Source organism: Callorhinus ursinus, unplaced genomic scaffold (genome assembly GCF_003265705.2).
Source record: "Callorhinus ursinus isolate GAN/ISIS: 27379988/994484 unplaced genomic scaffold, GSC_fseal_2.0 scaffold3, whole genome shotgun sequence".
In the NCBI taxonomy this organism is placed as follows: Eukaryota; Metazoa; Chordata; class Mammalia; order Carnivora; family Otariidae; genus Callorhinus; species Callorhinus ursinus.
The window spans coordinates 19,144,158-19,165,200 of NW_027397065.1; the positions used below are offsets into that span (position 1 = coordinate 19,144,158).

At 36.1% G+C, this 21,043-nt stretch overlaps 1 protein-coding gene and 1 pseudogene across 3 annotated transcripts; one reads left to right on the forward strand and one right to left on the reverse strand.

Annotated features, from left to right (window-relative positions):
* Positions 1-76: 76 nt before the first annotated feature.
* Positions 77-14,906, reverse strand: NUDT12 (nudix hydrolase 12). 3 transcript variants are annotated; one of them, XM_073888861.1, is made up of 8 exons: positions 14,794-14,906; positions 12,998-13,083; positions 11,940-12,151; positions 10,799-11,388; positions 7,294-7,461; positions 5,574-5,687; positions 3,139-3,338; positions 77-2,169 (listed from the first exon to the last, which is right to left on the reverse strand). In XM_073888861.1, exons 3-8 carry the CDS (start codon positions 12,143-12,145, stop codon positions 2,059-2,061), a joined length of 1,389 nt encoding a protein of 462 aa, XP_073744962.1. In that variant the 5' UTR covers positions 12,146-12,151; positions 12,998-13,083; positions 14,794-14,906; the 3' UTR covers positions 77-2,058. The 3 variants fall into 3 exon arrangements, with proteins under 3 accessions (XP_073744962.1, XP_025722651.1, XP_025722650.1); XM_025866866.2 differs by lacking the exon at positions 12,998-13,083 and having other exon boundaries at positions 11,940-12,147; XM_025866865.2 differs by lacking the exon at positions 12,998-13,083.
* Positions 14,907-14,994: 88 nt separating this feature from the next.
* The window catches only part of LOC112819679 (coiled-coil domain-containing protein 24 pseudogene), a 193,175-nt pseudogene continuing 187,126 nt past the window's right edge, over positions 14,995-21,043 (forward strand).

The window sequence follows — 21,043 nt, forward strand, 5'->3', positions numbered from 1 at the left end:
ATGACTGCAATTTGGCTTTTCATTTTTCAGAAGACATTTATCAAAACATATTAAAAAATACATAACACACAAAACAGAAAATAGATAAATATTTTAATATATTGTTACCTTCATTTCCATTAGAATACATTCATGGCACTTGAACCTCTAAAATTTCTTTGCTATTCCTTCTATTTACATGTAGCTATTCACCTCTCAGAGGTTAGCAATGTTAAGAATGATCATTAACAACAATAATTTACTTACTGATTTTCCTGAGAATAGGATTAAATATCCAAAACTAAATTTATAACTACATTTTGTTGATATTTTATATTTCACTTTGCTATCTGAACATGAAAACCTGGAACTTTATGATGTAATCTTAGAATCTCTAAGTAAATTTGGAGTAAAACAGAACCTCAAGTCATCATACTTCATAATAATCAAGGCACATAATTTTCTATGTACTTATGTAGTTAAAATTTTATTATGTATCTAAATGTCCAATGTAAGTCAATTTTGTCTAAAGACCTGATACCAATAAGCTTTCACCAGTTACTAAGAAAATCATTGTTTATTAGTAAAATAAAGTTTTATCTAAGAAAATTACCATATTTAAGTTAGATTTTAGTATCTAAAATTTTAATTAACAGTATTGGTAAATTAAATTTGTTCTTCTTATCATCACTTATTTTAATTTATTCTACCTACATTTTTAGTAGTAGTTTCTACTTCCTATTAGAGGGAGAGTCCTGCACTAGGCTATATTGTTAAAATTAAGTTTTTAACTATAATTACAACTAATTGTATGAGCAATGGTAAGTTGTAATTGTGTAACTTTCATCAATTAATTAATTGATTCAACTTTAATGGATTAATTAAATTCACCTCTCAGGATTTCTTTTTCCTTATCTATAAGAGAAGGTCACTAAACTACATATATTATCCTTAAGATCTCTTCCAGTTCTAACATAAAATAATAAAGAGCCAAATTATATAAATTTATACATTGATAGACTAACTTTAAAAACAAATTCAAAACAGCCTTATAAAATATGACAGTTGTATATTGTAAAACTGTGAATTACTACAATTTACTTTTCTCTGAATCTTACTGATTCAGTTCTAAGATATACGTATTTTATAGAGGCTTCTTAGGATGTGTTGAAATAAGGCCAAAATCAAAATAATGCATTTGAGTTTAATAAATATAATTAGTAATGATTACATAACTTTTTGCAAATGCAGATAAATCCCTTATCACAAAATGACATAAAGCCAGTGTTTTTATTGAATATGTAAATCTATCTGGGAAATATTTAACATCTGATCTTTGAAGAGAATTCCTCAACAGATAATTGTACATATTAATTGATTTTAGGTTTAAGGAGGAGGTCCCATACATAGTGGTATGCTCTCATTTAAACTCTCCTTTCATGAAGGCATGGTACTATGATCATCAGCAGATGTGTTAAAGTAGAAAATTCTTAACACTGATCAAAACAGACGAGTGGCAGGACTATAACAGCACCACTGCTAGAACAATGAAACCAGGAGAAAAAAGTGGAATACAATGCGAAGTGAGCAAAAATCAGCTACTGATGGCTGAAAGAACCTTTATGGTAATGAAAAGACTGGAAATGAAGCTTAAAATTCATTAAAATTATTTTGCCTGATTTCTCAAGAATAGAACTTTAGTGATTGGTCTAATGCTTAAAAGACGCAGTGGAATTTAGGTTTGTTTACATTTTTTGGTTTGTTTACATTTTTAAAATATACGTCTTTACAACATGATTTTTCTTATTAGAAATATGGTTTTGTGAGATAGAATTGTGGAGTACAACCAAAAAAGTGTTTGGAGAGGCTGACTTGGATTTTAACAAAATCTGAGGCAGTTCTGTAATTTATAAAAACACAAGTTCTATGGTTAAGATGGAAAGTACATGTTGAAAATATTTCTGAAACCTAATATGATATTTTGTGTTGTGACATTCCAAAGAGCACTAAATATTTCTAATCTCACTTGACGAATAAGTTATTAGAAATCAATTAATACTCAAAGTCTAGTTATTTGATTTAGAGATTGGGGTTCATTCCAATCCAGTGTTTGATTAACTGATGGGCAATAGCTCGGCTTGGTGGCACAAAAAATGTCTGCTGCTTCCCTTTGGTCAGAACATCCACAACCTAAAATACACCATAATAAAATGTATTAGAATTTTAACACTGTCATACTTAAATACTACTTCTATGCTTTTACAATTTAACTAAAATGTGATGATTTTACAGTGAATAACAACAGTACAAAGTGACAACATCCATGTTCAACATGCAAAATTTAGTATAGTATTTTTAGTTGATTCAATGAGTTAGTGAATCAATTAAAAAAAATATTCCAGAAAGGCATATTCCCTTAACGAAAATAAGGACATGAAAAAGAAAAGTACACACTCCACACTTATTTTCAAAGTGAAGTCAACTTTTGCAACAGGTTCCCTTTATAAAATTCTAAAAAACACTTAATTTCTACTTTTTGAAGTTGAGCATAAAATAAAATAAATTTTGTTTAGGCAAAGTCTGAAAGGATTTCAGGTCTTCACTACTGATAGTGTATCCATTTGTTTTCTATACAAATACTTTAGGTTAAGCAAAACAAACAGTAATTTATCTTTCATTATACTACTGAAGGATGACATTTTAAAAAGTTCTTGTGACTGTATCTTTGCTATATAGTTTAGTTATTCTTGTCCTTAAGCACATTTTAAAATGAACAAGAACTTTTCAAAAATTTTAAGCATTTTTACTATTTTTTGAGAGCTACCTGTTTTAATGCTGTAAACTAAAATACAAAATGTCTAAGAAAAATCTTCCTGTTTCTCATCTTTGAAATAATGTTTACCTATTTTAAGTCCATTGAAAAGTATCATTAATCTGAAGGAATGGCATTTGAAATTAGAAAATGGCACAGAATCATCAACTAGAAGAACCTCACAGAATGAGTTAACATAGGACACATCAATTACATTGTAATCCATGCATGATGGGTGGGCCATATGCATTCATTCAACTTGGTGAAAACATGTATCCTTGTTGCATGCCCAAACTGATACAGTCAGAGAACAATCAATAGAAGAAGGAAATTAAATTGAACTTTACCTGTTCTCTAGTGAACCAGCGGGCATCCTCTATTTCATTCTTGTCAACTTTAATTTCTGTAGACACTGCCACAGCTAAGCAACCAATCATTAAGGAGGAGGGCATTGGCCATGGCTGACAAGAGACATACTGAACATGGCCAACTTTGACTCCACTTTCCTCTTCTACTTCTCTCCGAACAGCATCTTCTATTGTCTCTCCTAATCAAATGGGGCAAAAGACAAGTAGCTGATGAACATTCCTTGAACATTTTGTCCTCCGAATGGTTCAAACATTTGGAAATCACTTTGGACAGAAACCCAATTCAAAGAATGAGAAAGCAGAAGCCTAAAACTAGACTGGAATTTAAAAAAAATATTATTTCTTAAAGTATATAACCACAGACATAATCAAAATACCAGAAAACTTTTCTTGAAGGTCCAAATTTTTGCTTACAGTGTAAAAGTGGTAACATCTACAACTATCAGCACCTGCTATTAGCTAAACACTATGCAAATATTTTAAATATTATCTCATTTATGTATTATCAGTAAATAGTTACAAATTATTCCAAGATTTTTATAAATGGCTAGCCTTTTCCTTACTAAAATTTTGAAATTTTTTATGTTGTCAAACAATTACTGCAGATAACTTTTCTCAAAAAGAGTTAAAACTAAACACTAAAAGCTTAAAAACCACTTAAGATGAAACAGTATTTTTTCTTTCTAAATGATTTTTTTCTTCTAGATGACTATTGACTCAGGTATGATAAAATATAGTGCCTAGAAATGTACTTTTTATTTCTGATTTGTTGGAATTGAGAATCAGAATAAAGGGAATGGTTTATAAATTTATCTGAAAGTTTAGAAATATTTTACTATTTAAACACAGCTTTTTATTTCAAATAGATTGCTATATTTCCTATATTATAATTAACAACTTATGTTCACCAAAAAATATAGTGGAAAGGTAAGTCATAGACTGGCATTAAGATATTTGCAAGACCACAGCTAAAGAGTAGCATATAATACATTCTACAAAACTCCTGAAATGAGATAAAAGGATAAACAACTAAAACAAAATTAGGCAAAAATATAAACATGTAAAATTCAGAGAAAATGAAAATCGGATGCCTAAAACACATGTGAAAAAGATGCTCCATCAGTAGGGAAATGAAAATGAAAACTACAATGACACTATTTCATAACTATTGCAATAGCAAATTATAAAGTACAAAAATTCTAACTTGGTGAAGATGTGGAACAACAAAACATTTCATGTGCTGTTAGAAATAGTGTAAATTGGTAGGGACACTTCAGAGAGCAACTTGGCAATGTCTACGAAAGGTTAGGATGTTCATATCCTACAAGCTAACAATTCTACTCTCAAGTATATACCCTTGATAACTCTTGCAAACGTGCACAAGGAGTAGTATAAGAATATTCTTTGCAGTGTTGTTTGCAAATGCAAAAGCTGATATAAACTAATTGTCCAACAACAGAATGGATGAATTGAAGAGTATTTATAAATAAAATGGTACACAGCAGTTAAAAAAAACAGCCTAGAGTTATTAGAGACAGCATAGTGATTAAGAGCATGGACTCAGCCAAATTGCCCAGGTTTGTATCCCTGCCCTATCACTGATTAGCTGTTTGATCTTAGGCAAGTGAGTCAGCTCCTGTACCTTAGTGCCCTAGCTGTAAAACTGCTGTAATAGTTACTCTTTAAGTCTGTATGAGGGTCATATGATTGAATATCTGGAAAGCCTTCTAAACAGAGTGTGGCACAAAGTATGTTTAGTACTATTATTATCAGTGCCGATTAATACTGGAAGTTAAGATTAAACATGTTTGTTAATTATCATTTATTCCACAGATATTTACTGAACTCCTACTATATATAAGGCACTGCTCTAAGGGTGTGGGCTACAATGATGAGTGAAATCAAGTCCCACCCCTATGCAACTTACTTTCTGGTATGAGCAGATAATAAATGAGTAGATAGATAAATAGATACATACATACATCAGATAATAAATACAGAGATACATTCATACATACATACATGTCAGGTGGTAATGAGTGCTATAGGGAAAAGTCAGTCAGGATGACAGAATTGTGAATGCAGGGTATGACGCTAACTAATGTATTTGGGGCTATCTGGGAAGACCCCTGGAAAGGTGACACAGTTGGGTCTAGTAAAGAAGGAAGTGAGGTGTAAGTCATGCAGATACTTTGGTAATAGCAATACATGAAAGAGGAAATGCTGAATTTTTAAAACAGACAAAATTATTCTGCTAGTAAAAACAAATATTACATCACTTAAAATACACAGAAAATATTTAAAAATATCCCAGTTTCATAGCATGATAATTTGTCAAATGCTGTCTAAAATTTTTATTTGGACATTACAAGTTAAAGGAAGATTATTATTAAAATTATTAAGAAAAGGCTTACCAGGTTCAATAAATCCAGCAAGGCAAGTAAACATGCCTGGGGGAAATCTTTTCTGCCTGCCTAAAAGACATTTGGTCCCATCTGGATGAATAACTTGCATGATTACTACTGGATCTGTTTTTAAAAAAATCAGATGAATGAATGATAGGAAAAAATAATTTAGACTCATTGTGTAAAGTCACTGTCAAATAGTATAATAAAAAGGTTTATCTCCTGTAACAACAAGACTCTTGTCTAATTATGAGAATATTTCAGGGAAATTGCATAGAATATTGTACGCTAAAGGAAGACCAATTTTGTCTTCTTCTTAATAGCAACACTTATTATATACTTACGGTATGCTAGGCATATATTTTAATTATAAAAAAGTTAGAGTAGGTATTTTTTTAAAGATTTTATTTATTTATTTGACAGAGTGCTTTAAAGAGAGAGAGCACAAGCAGGGGGAGCTGCAAGCAGAGGGAGAAGCAGGCTCCCTGCTGAGCAGACGCTTAATGACTGGGCCACTCAGGCACCCCCAGAGTATATTATGGCATGAAGAAAATACAAATTTTACAATAGTAAATGTGAATTTTTCTCTCCTTTCCAATCCAATCGTGAACAAAAGTTTTTATTTTTTTAAATATTTATTTATTTAATTGACAGAGAGAGAGAGAGAGAGACAGCGAGAGAGGGAACACAAGCAGGGGGAGTGGGAGAGGAGAAGCAGCCTTCCTGCCGAGCCTGATGCGGGGCTCAATCCCAGCATGACTCGAGCCGAAGGCAGTCGCTCAACCAACCGAGCCACCCAGGCACCCCCTGAACAAAAGTTTTTAAAAGCTAATGTGGCTCTATGACTAGGTTTAAGCCGTTAAAAAGATACAATTTAAATTAAATAAGTTTGTTTTCCAGAAGTCATTAATGCAGTGAATTCTCCTTACTAGAGCATGATTGAAAACAGGAATCAAATGTAAAAGGCTCCTGTGCAGTGAAACCAGGTGTCACAAAGCCATGCATTTTACTCTCAGGAGACTTCCTCGGGTATTGCTCAGTTTATCTATTATTTTTTCACAAGTTTTAAAGGACTAGGTTCTCAGATTTCCAAACCTACAGAAGACTCCAATGCAGCAATTAGAAGGAGAGAAAGTATAGGCTGACAACAGCAGTGATGTAAAGCTAGGTCCAGGCTGTATTGCTTTGGTGATGCCTTGAACAGGCACTGAACTGTTGGGGTACTTTTTTTTTTTTTTGTCTCTGCACTAAGTGGACCCAGAATGGTAGACTTTTGAAATCATGTATTATGACACATCAAATTCATATTGATTAACTCAGAGTTAAGAAATGGCTAATTAGGGATGCCTGGGTGGCTCAGTCAGTTAAGCATCTGCCTTTGGCTCGGGTCATGATCCCAGGGTCCTGGGATCGAGCCCCGCATCAGGCTCCCTGCTCAGCAGAGAGTCTGCTTCTCCCTCTGCCTGCAGCTCCCCCTGCTTGTGCTCTCTCTCTCTGACAAATAAATAAAACCTTAAAAAAAAAAAAAAAAGGCTAATTATGTACAATGTCCCTTACTTAAAAGTCATGAAACCATATAATACTTTAATACTTATAGTCTTAAGTTATATTAAATATGCTTTTAATAAAAAGGTAAACACCTCAACAACTCAAAACCTTGTCTTCCCAGAATGTCTTATTCTCTAAGATTCCAGATGGCTGAGATTTCACTATAAAGGAAAAGGCTTACCAACTCTTGGATATGATGTATTGTGAACACCATGGAGACTAGGACAGTCTTCTTTTAAGCATACTCTTTTGTAGCCACCTTCTTCAATTTTAGTTGCACTTCCACAGGTTGGGCAGAACTTATATCGACTGTGCCAGGCAAGAACAGATCTTGCTTGAGCTACAACCCCTTTAAGAAAAGCATATAAAGTTTTAATTCTGTGATAAACTGTAAACAAATTAATATCAAAGTAAAATGTTCACAAGTCAAGGCATACACTATATTTTCTGAATAGCAACATAATCAAGAATTTTTGTATTCCTATTTTTATGATGTATATTTCTTTTGAAGTAGAATAATCCAAAGATGACATGAAAATTTGATTTAACTTTAATTTGAACTAATCAAATATAACTCTCATATAAGATAGATGTTAGCACACTTATCTTATATACTATATTAGCTCAGGCTTTTACTACAGGTGATTTTTAAATTTTGGATATACAAGATTCTAGTGTATAGTGATTTTACAAATACTGACTTTACAATAATGATGTTTATAAAAATACACTATGCAGCGGGGCGCCTGGGTGGCTCAGTTGGTTAAGTGACTGCCTTTGGCTCAGGTCATGATCCCGGGGTCCTGGGATGGAGTCCCACATCAGGCTCCTCTGCTCTGCAGGGAGCCTGCTTCTCCCTCTCCCTCTGCCTGCCACTCCTGCTGCTTGTGCTCTCTCTCTCTGTCAAATAAATAAAATCTTAAAAAAAAATACACTATGCAGCCACTTCCTGATTTAGACTTGGACTATAAAGAAAATATTAATAGGAAACTGCAGGAATTCTCCTTTCCTGGGTGCCTAAACCACTACTGCTCCATGTCACTGTGAAACATATCCTGTTTACAACTGGAAACTGCATAGAATATTAATAAAATACTATATTTATAACATTCATGTTAACTTTGTTCATGAAAAAAATGCCTACTAGAATAAATCTTACAACATATATATACTTTGGCTATAGCCTTTACCCTGGTACGTCAAAAAAGAATATGGCCTGACCACAAATGTTATAATTGAAGCAATAAAACTAGAAATGTTACATATGCATTTGCCTGACAAACTTGTTCTCATTAAAATACATTATTTGGTTTAAGGATTTTTGAAAAAAAAACAAAATAACCACAAACAACAATAACAATGTTTTAAACTGGAAGAAACAAAATAAACCATACATAAAAACAAATTAATACTGAAATTCAACAAACCATAGGCAACATTAAATATTTCCCTGCTATGTTACCTTGTAATACGTAATTTATGCTATCTACATTATTTCAATATTGTTTCAATAAGAAAGTTAATATTTATTGAGTACCAACTATGTGTGAAGCATCATGCAAATAGCTTTATATGTATCATCTTATTATTTATTTAGTTATGAAGAACAAAACAGGTATATTTCTATTGAACTACCTGATACAACAGTGTGGTATGGATGGATAGTATGAATGACAGATAATACAATATATTTTATGTGAAATAAATAAAAATATTTACATAGCTCATCTTATTTAATGTTTAGAGCAATCCTATGATGTAGGTACTATTATTACCCTCTGTTTCTAGAGTAGGAAACTGAGGCACAAAGAGGTTAACTGTGGAAGTTTACACAGCAAGGGAATAAAAGGGCCTCAGTTTTCTTACTAGTAAAAAGAGAGATCCTTTTGATTTTAAAATTATAGCTACAAAGAAAATATATTTTCTTAAAAAGTGCAATGTTTTCTCCATAGATGTGGAGAATAAAACATACCAATCCAGACTCTGGGAAGAGATAATCTAATCATTCTCTGGAGGGGCGCACCACACATCTCCTAAGGGAAGGTGGACATTGACAAGGGACCCCTTCCTTACCTCCCATTAACTTTCAGTCTACCATAATTTAGCTTATATTCCTTCCACTCCATTGATACCCCTCTTGTCAAATTCATCAACAGCTTCATGTTACCAAAACGAAAGATCCTTAAAAAAAATCTTTGTCTATCTTACTCAAAGTCTCAACAGCATTCAATATATGTAATGTAATGTAATGAAGGAGGGTAATCAGAGGGGGAGACGAACCATGAGAGACGATGGACTCTGAGAAACAAACTGAGGGTTCTGGAGGGAAGGGGGTGGGGGGATGGGTTAGCCTGGTGATGGGTATTAAAGAGGGCACATACTGAATGGAGCACTGGGTGTTACACGCAAACAATGAATCATGGAACACTACATCAAAAACTAATGATGTAATGTATGGTGATTAACGTAACGTAATAAAAAAAAAAGAAATACTCTGCTCTCTTGATTTTCATGAGCATATTCTCCTGTTTTCCTCTTACCTTATGGCCACCTTGATGGCTCCTCTTTTTCTACCTGACCTCAAAATTTAGGAGGATTCAGGTATGATTCTGAGGCTTTCTTTCTTGCTTGTTCTTAACTCTCTAAGTTTCCTGAGATTTAACTATCACCTTCACGTTGATGACTCCCACATGGGTATCTCTAACTCACACCTCTCCTCTGTTCCAGATTCTAATATCCTTCTCTAAAACTTGAACATGCCCAAAACTAAAATCTTGATTTATTTACTTCAAGTCTGTCTTGCTTCCCTTGCTCAACCTGTCACCCTATTTTATCAAGAAATAGTATCACTATCCACCAAATTACTAAAGTCTCAAACCTAGCAATCATTCTTGATCTTTTCTTTCATCATTATATACCCCATACCCAATCCATCAACAAGTGCTGATGATTTTCTAAAAATATACCTTGAATGTACCCTTTTCTCCATCTCTACCATTGTCACCTTAGTGCAGGCTGTACTCCAGGTTACTATCATCTCTCCCTCACTTATAATAGTCTCAACCTACTGATCAAGCCCTGTCAGTTTTACCTCCAGAACATCTCAAACTCTCCCTTTTTCTCCATCAACTCAATCCACTGCAACCTTTTACCTGACCTACTGTAATCTCAAATCCCCTCTTAAGACTTCTGATTTCATACTTAATTACCTAGAATTCATGATCTACAAAGCAGGCAGAGTGACGGTTTTTGTTTCTTTTTAAACCATAGGTCAGGTTACAACATTTAAATGGAATTTAGAATAAAACCATGGCATATAGGGCCCCACATTAACTAGCATACCCTGCAACAGAAAATAGTCAAGGTCTTTGACATCATGCTCAGTGTATTGCAGGCACTCAATAATTACTCACTGAAGAATCAAATAAAACAAGCATGCATTAGGATTAATTCTGGGGAAACTAATCTTGGCTGATTAAAACTGCTGTAACTGCTCAGGAGAGTAGTCCCCTAGAATGAGAACTTTAGGAAAGTTCTAATGAAGACAGCCTAATTTCATTGCTTACTGAAAAAAGTGTACCTCCTAGAAAATGAAGATATGCTGTATAACTCCAACCCAGTTCCAAAAACCAGATTACCACCAACAGGTAATTATTACCAACAGGTAAACCATGTTCACTTCTTACCAGCTTCTTTTTCTTTCAATTGCAGAAGAGCAGGTATTGGAGGATGAAGAAAATAACAATTTTCATGTCTTTGCTTAAATTCTTCGGCAGCAACAGGATCTATATCTAGAGCAAACCAGGCAACCAACCCATCTTCTTCTTCTCTTGGGACTTCTCCAGTATAATTGAAAGACTCTTTCTTCATTTCAAGTTCTACTCCAAGAAAAATCAAGGTGATCTTTTCACGCTGAGCCAAATAATTTTTTATATCTGTGTAGTTCAGCTGACAAAGCCTGACTTCTGGCTGTTGGAAACTTTCTTTATTGCCACCTAGAGTAACTAAAGGATTTAAATCTGAGAAAAGGATATAAACTGTGGCTGGATGGCTTTCTTTAGCTAGTAGCCAGTCAGAATTATTTCTTTTTTCACTTTTTCGGTCTAACAGTGTTTTGCTAAAATAATTTTCACATTCTTCCACTTCATTAGTTAGGAACCAAGGCTTCACCCCACCTTTAGCATTAGCTAGTAAGTTAGCTATATGCTTATAACCCCAAAATTTAGCAATATCCAGTGCAGTCTGCCTTGATTTATTGACAATGGATCTGTCACACCTATAGATGGAAAGAAAAATAAAATAGGAAATAAACATTTTCTTTAATATTTATTACAATAAAATATTTCCAGATGCACTTGATAGCCCCTCTAATGATTATTATGTAGATTTTTTTAGTACATAATTTACTAATGGGAAGGTTAAAAGAAATAATCATAAATGATGAAAAGTTAGAGATAGTAGATATTTAACATTTCTGGAGAATTGTAAAATAAAAAACAGTAAGTTTGTGTTATAAAAAGAAGTTAAAATTTTACAAGGGGTTCTTGATAGTTATAGTGGGTAGATCTACATTTTCTATTTGGGAGAAAAAGATTAGACTAACTCATATATTTGCTTTGCTATTAAGTATGAAGGATTTATCCCTCAATAAAAGAAGTTAAAAGCTTTTAGTTAGATACTATGCTATGATTTTATAAAATGAAACTGGTCAATGAGTTATTTACAAGCCCAATGATATAAATACGACTACAAGAAAAATTTAAAAGGAAATATGTAACCCAGAAATTAAACCAGAGCCCTTCAAGAAGTAGTGCCTAAAATGTTTACCCTTTCTCAAGTAGAAATTGGACAACATCTGGGTGCCCATTCCTTGCAGCATACATTAAAGCAGTCCAGCCATTTTCAGAAGTTTCATTGAGAAGAGATGGAGAATGACTGAGGATTACTGTTAGCCTGGCAATATCTCCTTCTGCAGCTGAATAGTGAAGCTGGGAAATTATTTCTTGCTTTGGGCTTCTTTTTATAGAAGACATTTCTTCCTTAAAAAGAGGAAAATAGAAAAAAAAGCCCTCATTTTCAATTGCCCTTTGTTCAATGGTGGAACATTATCTGAATACAGATGTAATTAGGAGAGTTATAGTTTTTAAAGCTATATACTCTTCAAAAGGTAATTAGTACTCAACTGTCATCACAGCATACCTTTAAAAATTGTCTTAAACATAATTTAAATTTTAAATATAATTCACCATGGGATGTATAACATAATGTATAAAGAGCTTTGGTAATAAAGATGGGGGGGCATATCCTTGAGAACGGGTGTCAGGTAACACACATTACAAAGAGGAGATATCTGAAGTAGACCGGAGGGATTTCACTATAGATCAGGGAAATGAGGTGAGTTAAAGCAGGCAGAAGTCAAGTCAGAGGTTTTTTAGCAGATGACTAGTATTCTCTTAGATTCTATGGTACCAGAGACAGGTGCCTGCCCTTAAGAAAATTATGATCCTTTCAGCTGACTATTCAAAACTTGTGTTAAGTTTCACATGAAAGCAATTTATTGCTTTCCAATGCACAATTAATTCTACAATTCATCTGGGATTGATTTTTGTTCATAGTGTGAAGTAGGGGCAAGATACATTTTTATCCCAGTGGAAAATCAATATGACTTGGCACCATTCTTGAAATTACCATTTGTCCCATTGCACTGCAGTTATCATCTTTGTCATAAATCAGATGACCATATATTTTGGATCTATTATTGAATATAGTTCATTTGGTCACTTTGTCAAAATTTGAATCCAAGAAGCTTTTTAAAACCATTACTTTGTCTGCTTTGTTACTCGCTTGTTTCAGTAAGGAAAAAATATAGAAAATATGTTTCATACCTCTTCATAAACGTCTCAATGTGGATTGAAAGTGGTAGGGCACAAACTGAGCTATTCTTTGTGGAAATGGTTCATGCTTAAGTTGTCTATGAGAATAAAGTATTTTTTTAAGGCATGAATTTTTGTTTACTGAAATGTTATTTAAGAATTGATTTGGGATTCTAACTAGGTTTCTATTATTCTAAGCAATAAGATATTTAGGCTAAAAAAGAAAGGTTATAATCCATACATTTTGACTGCTCTTGTCTTTCGTATTCTCACACTGCAATTTGGCTGATCAATTATATAGTAGAGGGAGTATGAACAAAATTTAGGGAAAAATGGGCTGAAAAAATTGTTCACCTTTCCTGATTTTATCTTTCTGCTACTTATATAAAGGTCAAATGTGACTATACACAAAAGGGGAGGCAGGTGGGGGCATGGGTGAAATAGGTGATGGGGATTTAAGAGTATACACAGGATGAGCACTCAATAGTGTGTAGAATTGAATCACAATATTGTACACCTGAAACTAATATAACACTGTTCATTAACTATACTGGGATTAAAATAAAAGGGTTAAAAAAACTACTCACAGGAATGGTGAAAATATGTTTATAATTTAAATTAGGGGGAGTGACTTCTATATTAGAAAACTATTTCTTTACTGTAGAATTTACTTCACTTTTCTGTTCATATTGAGATTTCTAAATGCTTTACAAATATTATCAATTACAAAACTACAACTTTTCAGGACTTGATTTTGAATCATTGTTGTATATTGACTCATGTATAGTATCCCTCCCTTCCAAGTTGCCTTTCCCTTGAATTGATTTTCCACAAAATATCACACTGATTCTTCAGGTAGGTTTACTTTAAGCAGTATTTTACTGTCTCATGTTCTGAGGTCATAGTCATTTCTTCACCACAGGCCACTCCACAGGACAAAGTGCAAAACTGTCCTCCAAAAATAAAGTACTGTTCACTACCTCCAGTGCAATTCTTATGCATACAGTATTCTCAGGAGAAAGGCAGTGTAAAATGTGTACTTTCTCCCTTAGCTTTTTTTTTTTTTTGGCAGCATAGCCATCTAGAAACAACCATTTCTCATTACAGAGAATCACACAAAATCTGCAATCCAGCTCTACTGCTGGATTTACTTTTTCATTTCTCATTGACAGGTTTTCCACAAGGTAAGAATCTGAAGGCAGGATGAGGTGATTCACTTAGCAAAATGCTGCCCCTGCTTTCCAAAAGGAACAGAGACCATTCTGAGAGGTCCTTTAACCAAACCACATTTTACCGATGTGTACTGGGGGCCCATGACTTGCTCAAGGTCACATGGTTCAAGAGACAGCGCAGAGTTCCAAATACGGCTGTCAGTGAAGTCGCTGACCATTATTTAACGAATTCCATGTCCCTTGGGATTCGAGGTGGCCATTTAACAAGTCAAGCGCCACTTACGCAAGGTCTCTCCAAACATTTAAATGCCTTGAGATCGTTTACTTTCTTGTCACTACTGTGAGACTCCTTCTTTTAAACGTGAATCTAAACGGTGAAGCACCCTTCGTTTTCCCCACCTCAAAGACTGGGCTCTAAAGGCCACCAGGAGCCCATCGGCTGCGCCCCCTCCCCTCTCCGGGGAGCCAGGGCTACCAGCCCACAGCTCCCGCCCCTGCACCCTCACCGCATCCGGAGGCTGCGCCAAACAACCCAGCATGGCCAGGCCAACAGCGCTGAGATCAAAAACACTGAGAACTGGTCACCCAACCCAGGGAGGGCACGGGGCCGACTAACTAGTCGTTGCTGTTACTAACCCAAAAGTGACCAGAGTAGAGAAAAGCAGGATATAGCCGCAAGACCCGGAAAACCCCACTTTCACTCTTCCCGGCGCCGGATTCAGCCTTCCTGACTTCCGGCGGAGGTTCGCTGTCCTCGAACGTTTCTATGGGAAATGTAGTTTGATTGTCATAAATTGTGTGCGATCCGTGAAGGGGCGGGGCTTGGGGGGCGCGGGGAGGCGATGGCGTTCGGGAACCTTGGCGGGAGGTCCAGGCTGTGAGGTCCAGCATCTTGGCGGTGAGTGAAAGACTGGTTTTCCTTCCCGGTCATACCGAGACGTGTGAAGTGTGGTGAGGCCGCGGAAAACTGTTGGTCTGTGGAAGCGGTTTTTAAGTTTCCAGTATTTCACACCCAGTCCGCTAACCTTCTCTGTTGTATGGTCCGATGCAGTGGCATGTTCAAAGCATTCTTTCACCTGGGATATTGGCTGGGCCAACTACAGTGCGTGACCCTAAAACATTTGTGCACCTCTAAACCTAAACTCGTCATGTGCAAAATGGTACCATGTATTGATGCCTCCTTCATTTAATCGTCCTTTGAAAAGTATATATCAAGTGCCCACAACACCTCCTTGGGTTATGCGGTTAAAAGAGGATAATGCATTCAAAGCTCTTATGAAGTTTAGAACTTAGAGTTAGTACTCACAACACAATTATTATTCGTGCTGTTATTCCACTTCCTGTGCTTTCAAATTCCAAAATCTAAAGTTACATGAGTCCGAGATTACAAAGCTAGGTGTTGGTAGTCTCCTAGACCAGGGCTTTTTTTCTTTACCAAACTGCCACCTTGGCAATCAGCAAGTTGAGTCAGCTAAGGCTGACCATTGCTTCCTGACTGAATTTGAGAATTTGGAAGCTTTTTCTTCTTACAGTGAAGTTACGTATACTTGCCGGCATTGTGCTTTCATTACTGCTTTTTTATTTTTAATTTATTTTTATTTTTTAGGTTGTTTGTTTTATTTATTTTTTAGTAATCTCTACACCCAGTGTAGGGCTTGAACTCACTACCCCAAGATCAAGAGTTGCATGCTCTTCTGACTGAGCCTGCCAGGCACCCCATTATTACTGCTTTTTAAAACTTTGTCCTATGCTTCTTTCTTTGAGTAGTTATTTTAGTCTCTATTGATTTCAAGGATCAGACAGGAGATCAGAAGTACTAAGTTTTGGTAACTCACTTGAAATACGCAATCTTTGTATGCAAACATATATTAAATAGATTAGTATAAGGGACACTCATATATTAATCATCTAGCATAAACAATTACAAATATATAGTCATCCCAGTCCTTTGGATTCTTGTGAAGTAAATACCAGACACCATATTATTTTATTGATAAATATTTAAGGGTAAGCTTTTCGGAATTATGAATATATATCTAAAATGTAAAATGTCTCTTAAAAAGAACATAACTATAATATCATTAGTACAATTAAAATTTTAATAATTCTGTAATATCATGAAAGACTCATTCAATGTCAAATATAATTGTCTCAAATTTTGTTTTATATATTTTACAGTTGATTTGCTTAAATCAGTCCTAAACAAAGTTTCCACATTACATTTGAAGTTTTTAGATCTATAGGTTCCCCTATAATTTTTTCTTGCAATTTATTTGTTTAAGAATAATGATTATCTGCTCTGTAGAGTTTCCCATATTCTGAATTTTATAAATTGTATTCCTACAGTGTCTTTTTGCCTGTATTTCCTATAATCAGGCAATATGATGCCCCCAGCTTTGTTTTTCTTTTTCAACATTTCCTTGGCGATTCGGGGTCTTTCCTGATTCCATACAAATTTTAGGATTGTTTGTTCCAGCACTTTGAAAAATGTCATTGGAATTTTGATTGGGATGGCATTGAAGGTATAGATTCCTTTGGGTAGCATAGACGTTTTAATAATATTTATTCTTCCAATCCATGAGCATGGATGTTTTTCCATCTTTTTGTGTCTTCTTCAGTTACTTTCATGAGTGTTCTGTAGTTCCTAGAGTATAGATCCTTTACCTCTTTGGTTAGGTTTATTCTGAGGTATTTTATGGTTTTGGTGCTATTGTAAATGGGATCATTTCTCTAATTTCTCTTTCTATAGTTGCATTGTTAGTGTGTAAGAAAGCAACTGATTTCTGTGCATTGATTTTGTATCTTGCCACATTACTGAATTGCTGTATGAGGGGGTGGAGTATTTTGGATTTTCCACATAAAGTATCATGTCATCTGCGAAGAGAGAGAGTTTGACTTCTTCATTGTCAATTTGAATACCTTTTATTTCTTTTTGTTGTCTGATTGCTGTCGCTAGGATTTCTGGTCCTATGTTGAACAGTAGTGGCGAGAGTGGGAATCCTTGTCGTTTTCCTGATCTTAAGGGAAAGGCTCTCAGCTTTCCCCCGTTGAGGGTGATATTCACTGTAGGGTTTTTCATAGATGGATTTTATGAACTTGAGGAATGTTCCCTCTATCCCTATACGCTGAAGAGTTTTAATCAGGAAAGGATGCTGTATTTTGTCAAATGCTTTTTCTGCGTCAATTGAGAGGACCATATGGTTCTCCCTCCTCTTATTAATGTGTTCTATCACATTGATTGATTTGTGAATGCTGAACCACCCTTGCATCCTGGGGATAAATTCTGCTTGGTTGTGGTGGATGATCCTTTTAATGTATTGTTGGATCCTATTAGCTAGGATTTTGTTGAGGATTTTGGAGTCCATATTCATCAAGGATATTGCTCTGAAATTCTCCTTTTTGATGGTGTTTTTGCCTGGTTTGGGGATTAAGGTAATGCTGGCCTCATAGAATGAGTCTGGAAGCTTTCCTTCTGTTTCTATTTTTTGAAATAGCTTCAGGAGAACAGGTATTATTTCTTCTTTGAATATTTGGTAGAATTCCCCAGGGAATCCATCAGGCCCTGGACTCTTGTTTTTTGGGAGGTTTTTGATCACTGCTTCAATCTCATTACTGGTTATTGGCCTATTCATGTTGTCAATTTCTTCCTGTTTCAGTCTCGGGAGTTTATAGGTTTCCAGGAAGGCATCCATTTCATCCAGGTTGCTCACTTTATTGGCATATAGTTGTTGATAATAATTTCTAATAATTGTTTCTATTTCCTTGGTGTTTGTTGTGATCTCTCCCCTTTCATTCATAATTTTATTAATTTGGGTCCGTTTTTCTTTTGGATAAGTTTGGCCAGTGGTTTATAGAACTTATTAATTCTTTCAAAGAACCAGCTTCTAGTTTTGTTGATCTGATTGTGTTTCTGGTTTTTTCTAATTCAGAAATTAGCTTTCTTTTGAGGTCTGTTGGTATGGAAGATGGATCTCCATCCCTTCACTTTTAGTCTGGATGTATCCTTAGGTTCAAAATGAGTCTCTTGTAGACAGCATATGTATGGGTCCTGTCTTTTTATCCCATCTTCAACCCTGTGCCATTTTATGGGAGCATTTAGGCTGCTCATGTTGAGAGTGATTATTGAAAGATATGAATTTATTGTCAACATGTTGCCTGTGAAGACCTTGTTTTTATAGATTGTTCCTGTAAATTTCTGTTCTATATCACTCTTGGGGTCTTTCTCCTTTTATAGACCCCCCCTTAATATTTCTTGTAGGGCCAGCTTGATGGTCACATATTCTTTTCGTTTTTCCCGGTCTTGGAAGCTCTGCATTTCTCCATCCATTTTAAATGACAGCCTTGCCGGACAAAATATTCTTGGCTGCATGTTCTTCTCGTTAATACACTGAATATGTCTTGCCAACCCTTTCTGGCTTGCCAGGTCTCTGTGGATAGGTCTGACGTTATTCTGATATTCCTCCCTCTGTACGTAAGGAATCTCTTCCCCCAACTGCCCTTAAGATGGTTTCCTTGGTTCTAAGATTTACAAGTTTTACTATTACATGCTGGGGGGTTGGCCTCTTTTCCTTGATCTTGGGAGGGGTCCTCTCTGTCTCTAAGACACGAATATTTGTTTCATAATCCAGATTAGGGAAGTTCTCAGCTACGATTTGCTCAAATATATCTTCTAGTCCTCTATCTCTCTCCACCCCTCAGGGATCCCAATAATTCTGACATTGGAACGTTTCATGGTGTCACTTATTTCTCTGATTCTATTTTCATGGATTCTGAGTTGTTTTTCCCTGGCCTCCTTTTTTCCCCTTCTTGTTTATCAATTGGTCTTCTAGGTCACTAATTCATTCTTCTGCCTCGCTTACCCTAGCTGTTAGATTATCTAGATTAGATTGGATCTCATTGATAGCATTTTTAAATTCTGCCAATTCAGCTTTCATTTCTGCCCTTAGAGACTCTATGTTGCCATTAATCGATTTCTCCACTCTCGCTATTGTCTTCACAATTGCTACCCTGAATTCCATCTCTGACATCTTGGTTATATCTGTATCCATTTGTAAATCTGTGGCATAAGTAATAACCTCTAAGTCTTTCCTATTTGGGGGGTTCCCTCCTCCTAGTCATTCTGTTGAGGGGTGGTTGAGGGAATGTATAGAGTCCAAATTATTGACCACAACCCAACCAAGATGCACCTGTTTTCTAGGGACCTTAGGGTTGCTGGCCTCTTTTATTCCCAGCCTGTCTTCTGGGGGAGGGGCCTGCCAGTCTGTTACTCAGACAACGCTGTTTGGGGAGAGTTGCCCTGCCCCCTGTGCTGGGGGATGGGCTCAGTGAAAACCGGTTTTTTGGGGCTTTTGTTCTCTGGTGGCTTTCCCTGGTGGCTTTCCACATCTCTTCCGAGAGTCAGAGCAGAAGAGATCGTTTCCAACCCTCTGCCTCAGAGCAGAGAGATTGCAGTCTCTTCTTCAGTGAGCTCTCCAGGCCACACTATCTCCGTTTCTGTCTGTGCTGCTATGAACTGCAGCGTCCTGCGTTGTGCACCCCTCAGCAGCGCTCGCAGCCCTTGCCTCCAGGTCTGGGCACATCTCTGCCCTTTGTGCTTCCAAAACCGCCAGCCACCCCCAGTTCACACGTGTGGCCCTGCTGTTACAGGTTTCCGTCAGGGGGGCTGCCCTGAAGTCCTTTCCTACCGCTACCGATCTGCGAGTCTGTGCCCTTTCCCCAGCATGGGAGGCTATCACTCACCAGGAGTGTAGGATCCCCACGGCTCCCTCCCCTTCTGTTTATCTTCAGATATCTGCCCGCAGAATTATGGCTCCCTGCTTCATACCTTGAAACCAAACGCCTGTGATACTCTGTTTGTAGAGATCCAGATCTATCTTCTTATATCTCAGGATGATTTCCTGGGTGTGCAGAGTGTTCTGGTAGTTATCCAGCTCAATTCTGGGGTCAGTTGGAATAGGGCCCCCTACACCTCCGCCATCTTTTCGCTGCCTCCTTATATATTTTTTTAAAGATTTTATTTATTTATTTGACACAGAAAGAGAGAAAGCATGCACGAGCAGGGGGAGTGGCAGGCAGAGGGAGAGGGAGAAGCAGGCTCTCCACTGAATAGGGAGCCCGCTGACATGAGGCTTGATCCCAGGACCCTGGGATCATGACCTGAGCTGAGGGCAGACGCTTAACTGACTGAGCTACACAGGACCCCTCAAATTTTTGTATTAATACTTCATGTATTTTTGCCTTATTCTTTAATAGATTGTATTTTTTTAATTGAAGAGTGATATTTAAAAAATCCAATATGATAATAGCTGTTTTTCTTTCACATGTAAGGCACTTAAAGTTGGTGGTTGATAGTGATGAGGTGTGATGGGAACCATGCTTTAACTCGACAATATAGTGGTGAATTCCTTAAAAGTGAGAATATCTTTAACTTTACATAAGGTCCTTGATAAAAGATAATTTCATATGTAACTATAGTTAAGGGTGTTTCTACTTTACATACATCATACAAATATTCTACATTCTTGAATATACCAAGTTTGCTTTGGACTTTGGACAAGCTTTTACCTCCTTTAAAAATATTCTTCTCTTAGATCTTCTTTTTTTTTTTTAAGATTTATTTATTTGAGAGAGAGTGAGAGTGCAGGGGGAGGGGCAGAGAGGGAGAGAGAAAGAGAATCTTAAGCAGATTCCACACTGAGCATGGAGCCCCATGCGGTTCTTGATCTCTGGACACTGAGATCATGACCTGAGCTGAAATCAGGAGTTGAATGCTTAACCAACTGCACTACCCAGGTGCCCCTCCCTTAGATTTTCTAATTACTGACTCCTTATCACCTTGCCCTCCAGATCTTTATTACCCTGTCATGGCGATATGGGTATGGCACGT

Excerpts from the sequence above, each read along its gene's own strand:
- NUDT12 (XM_025866866.2), bottom strand. The coding sequence starts at position 12,145 with ATGTCTTCTATAAAAAGAAGCCCAAAGCAAGAAATAATTTCCCAGCTT. Across the intron at positions 7,462-10,798 it reads ATTGAAAGAAAAAGAAGCTG|GGGTTGTAGCTCAAGCAAGA; the intron begins GTAAGAAGTGAA and ends CTTTTCTTAAAG. Across the intron at positions 2,170-3,138 it reads GCTGGTTCACTAGAGAACAG|GTTGTGGATGTTCTGACCAA; the intron begins GTAAAGTTCAAT and ends GGTGTATTTTAG.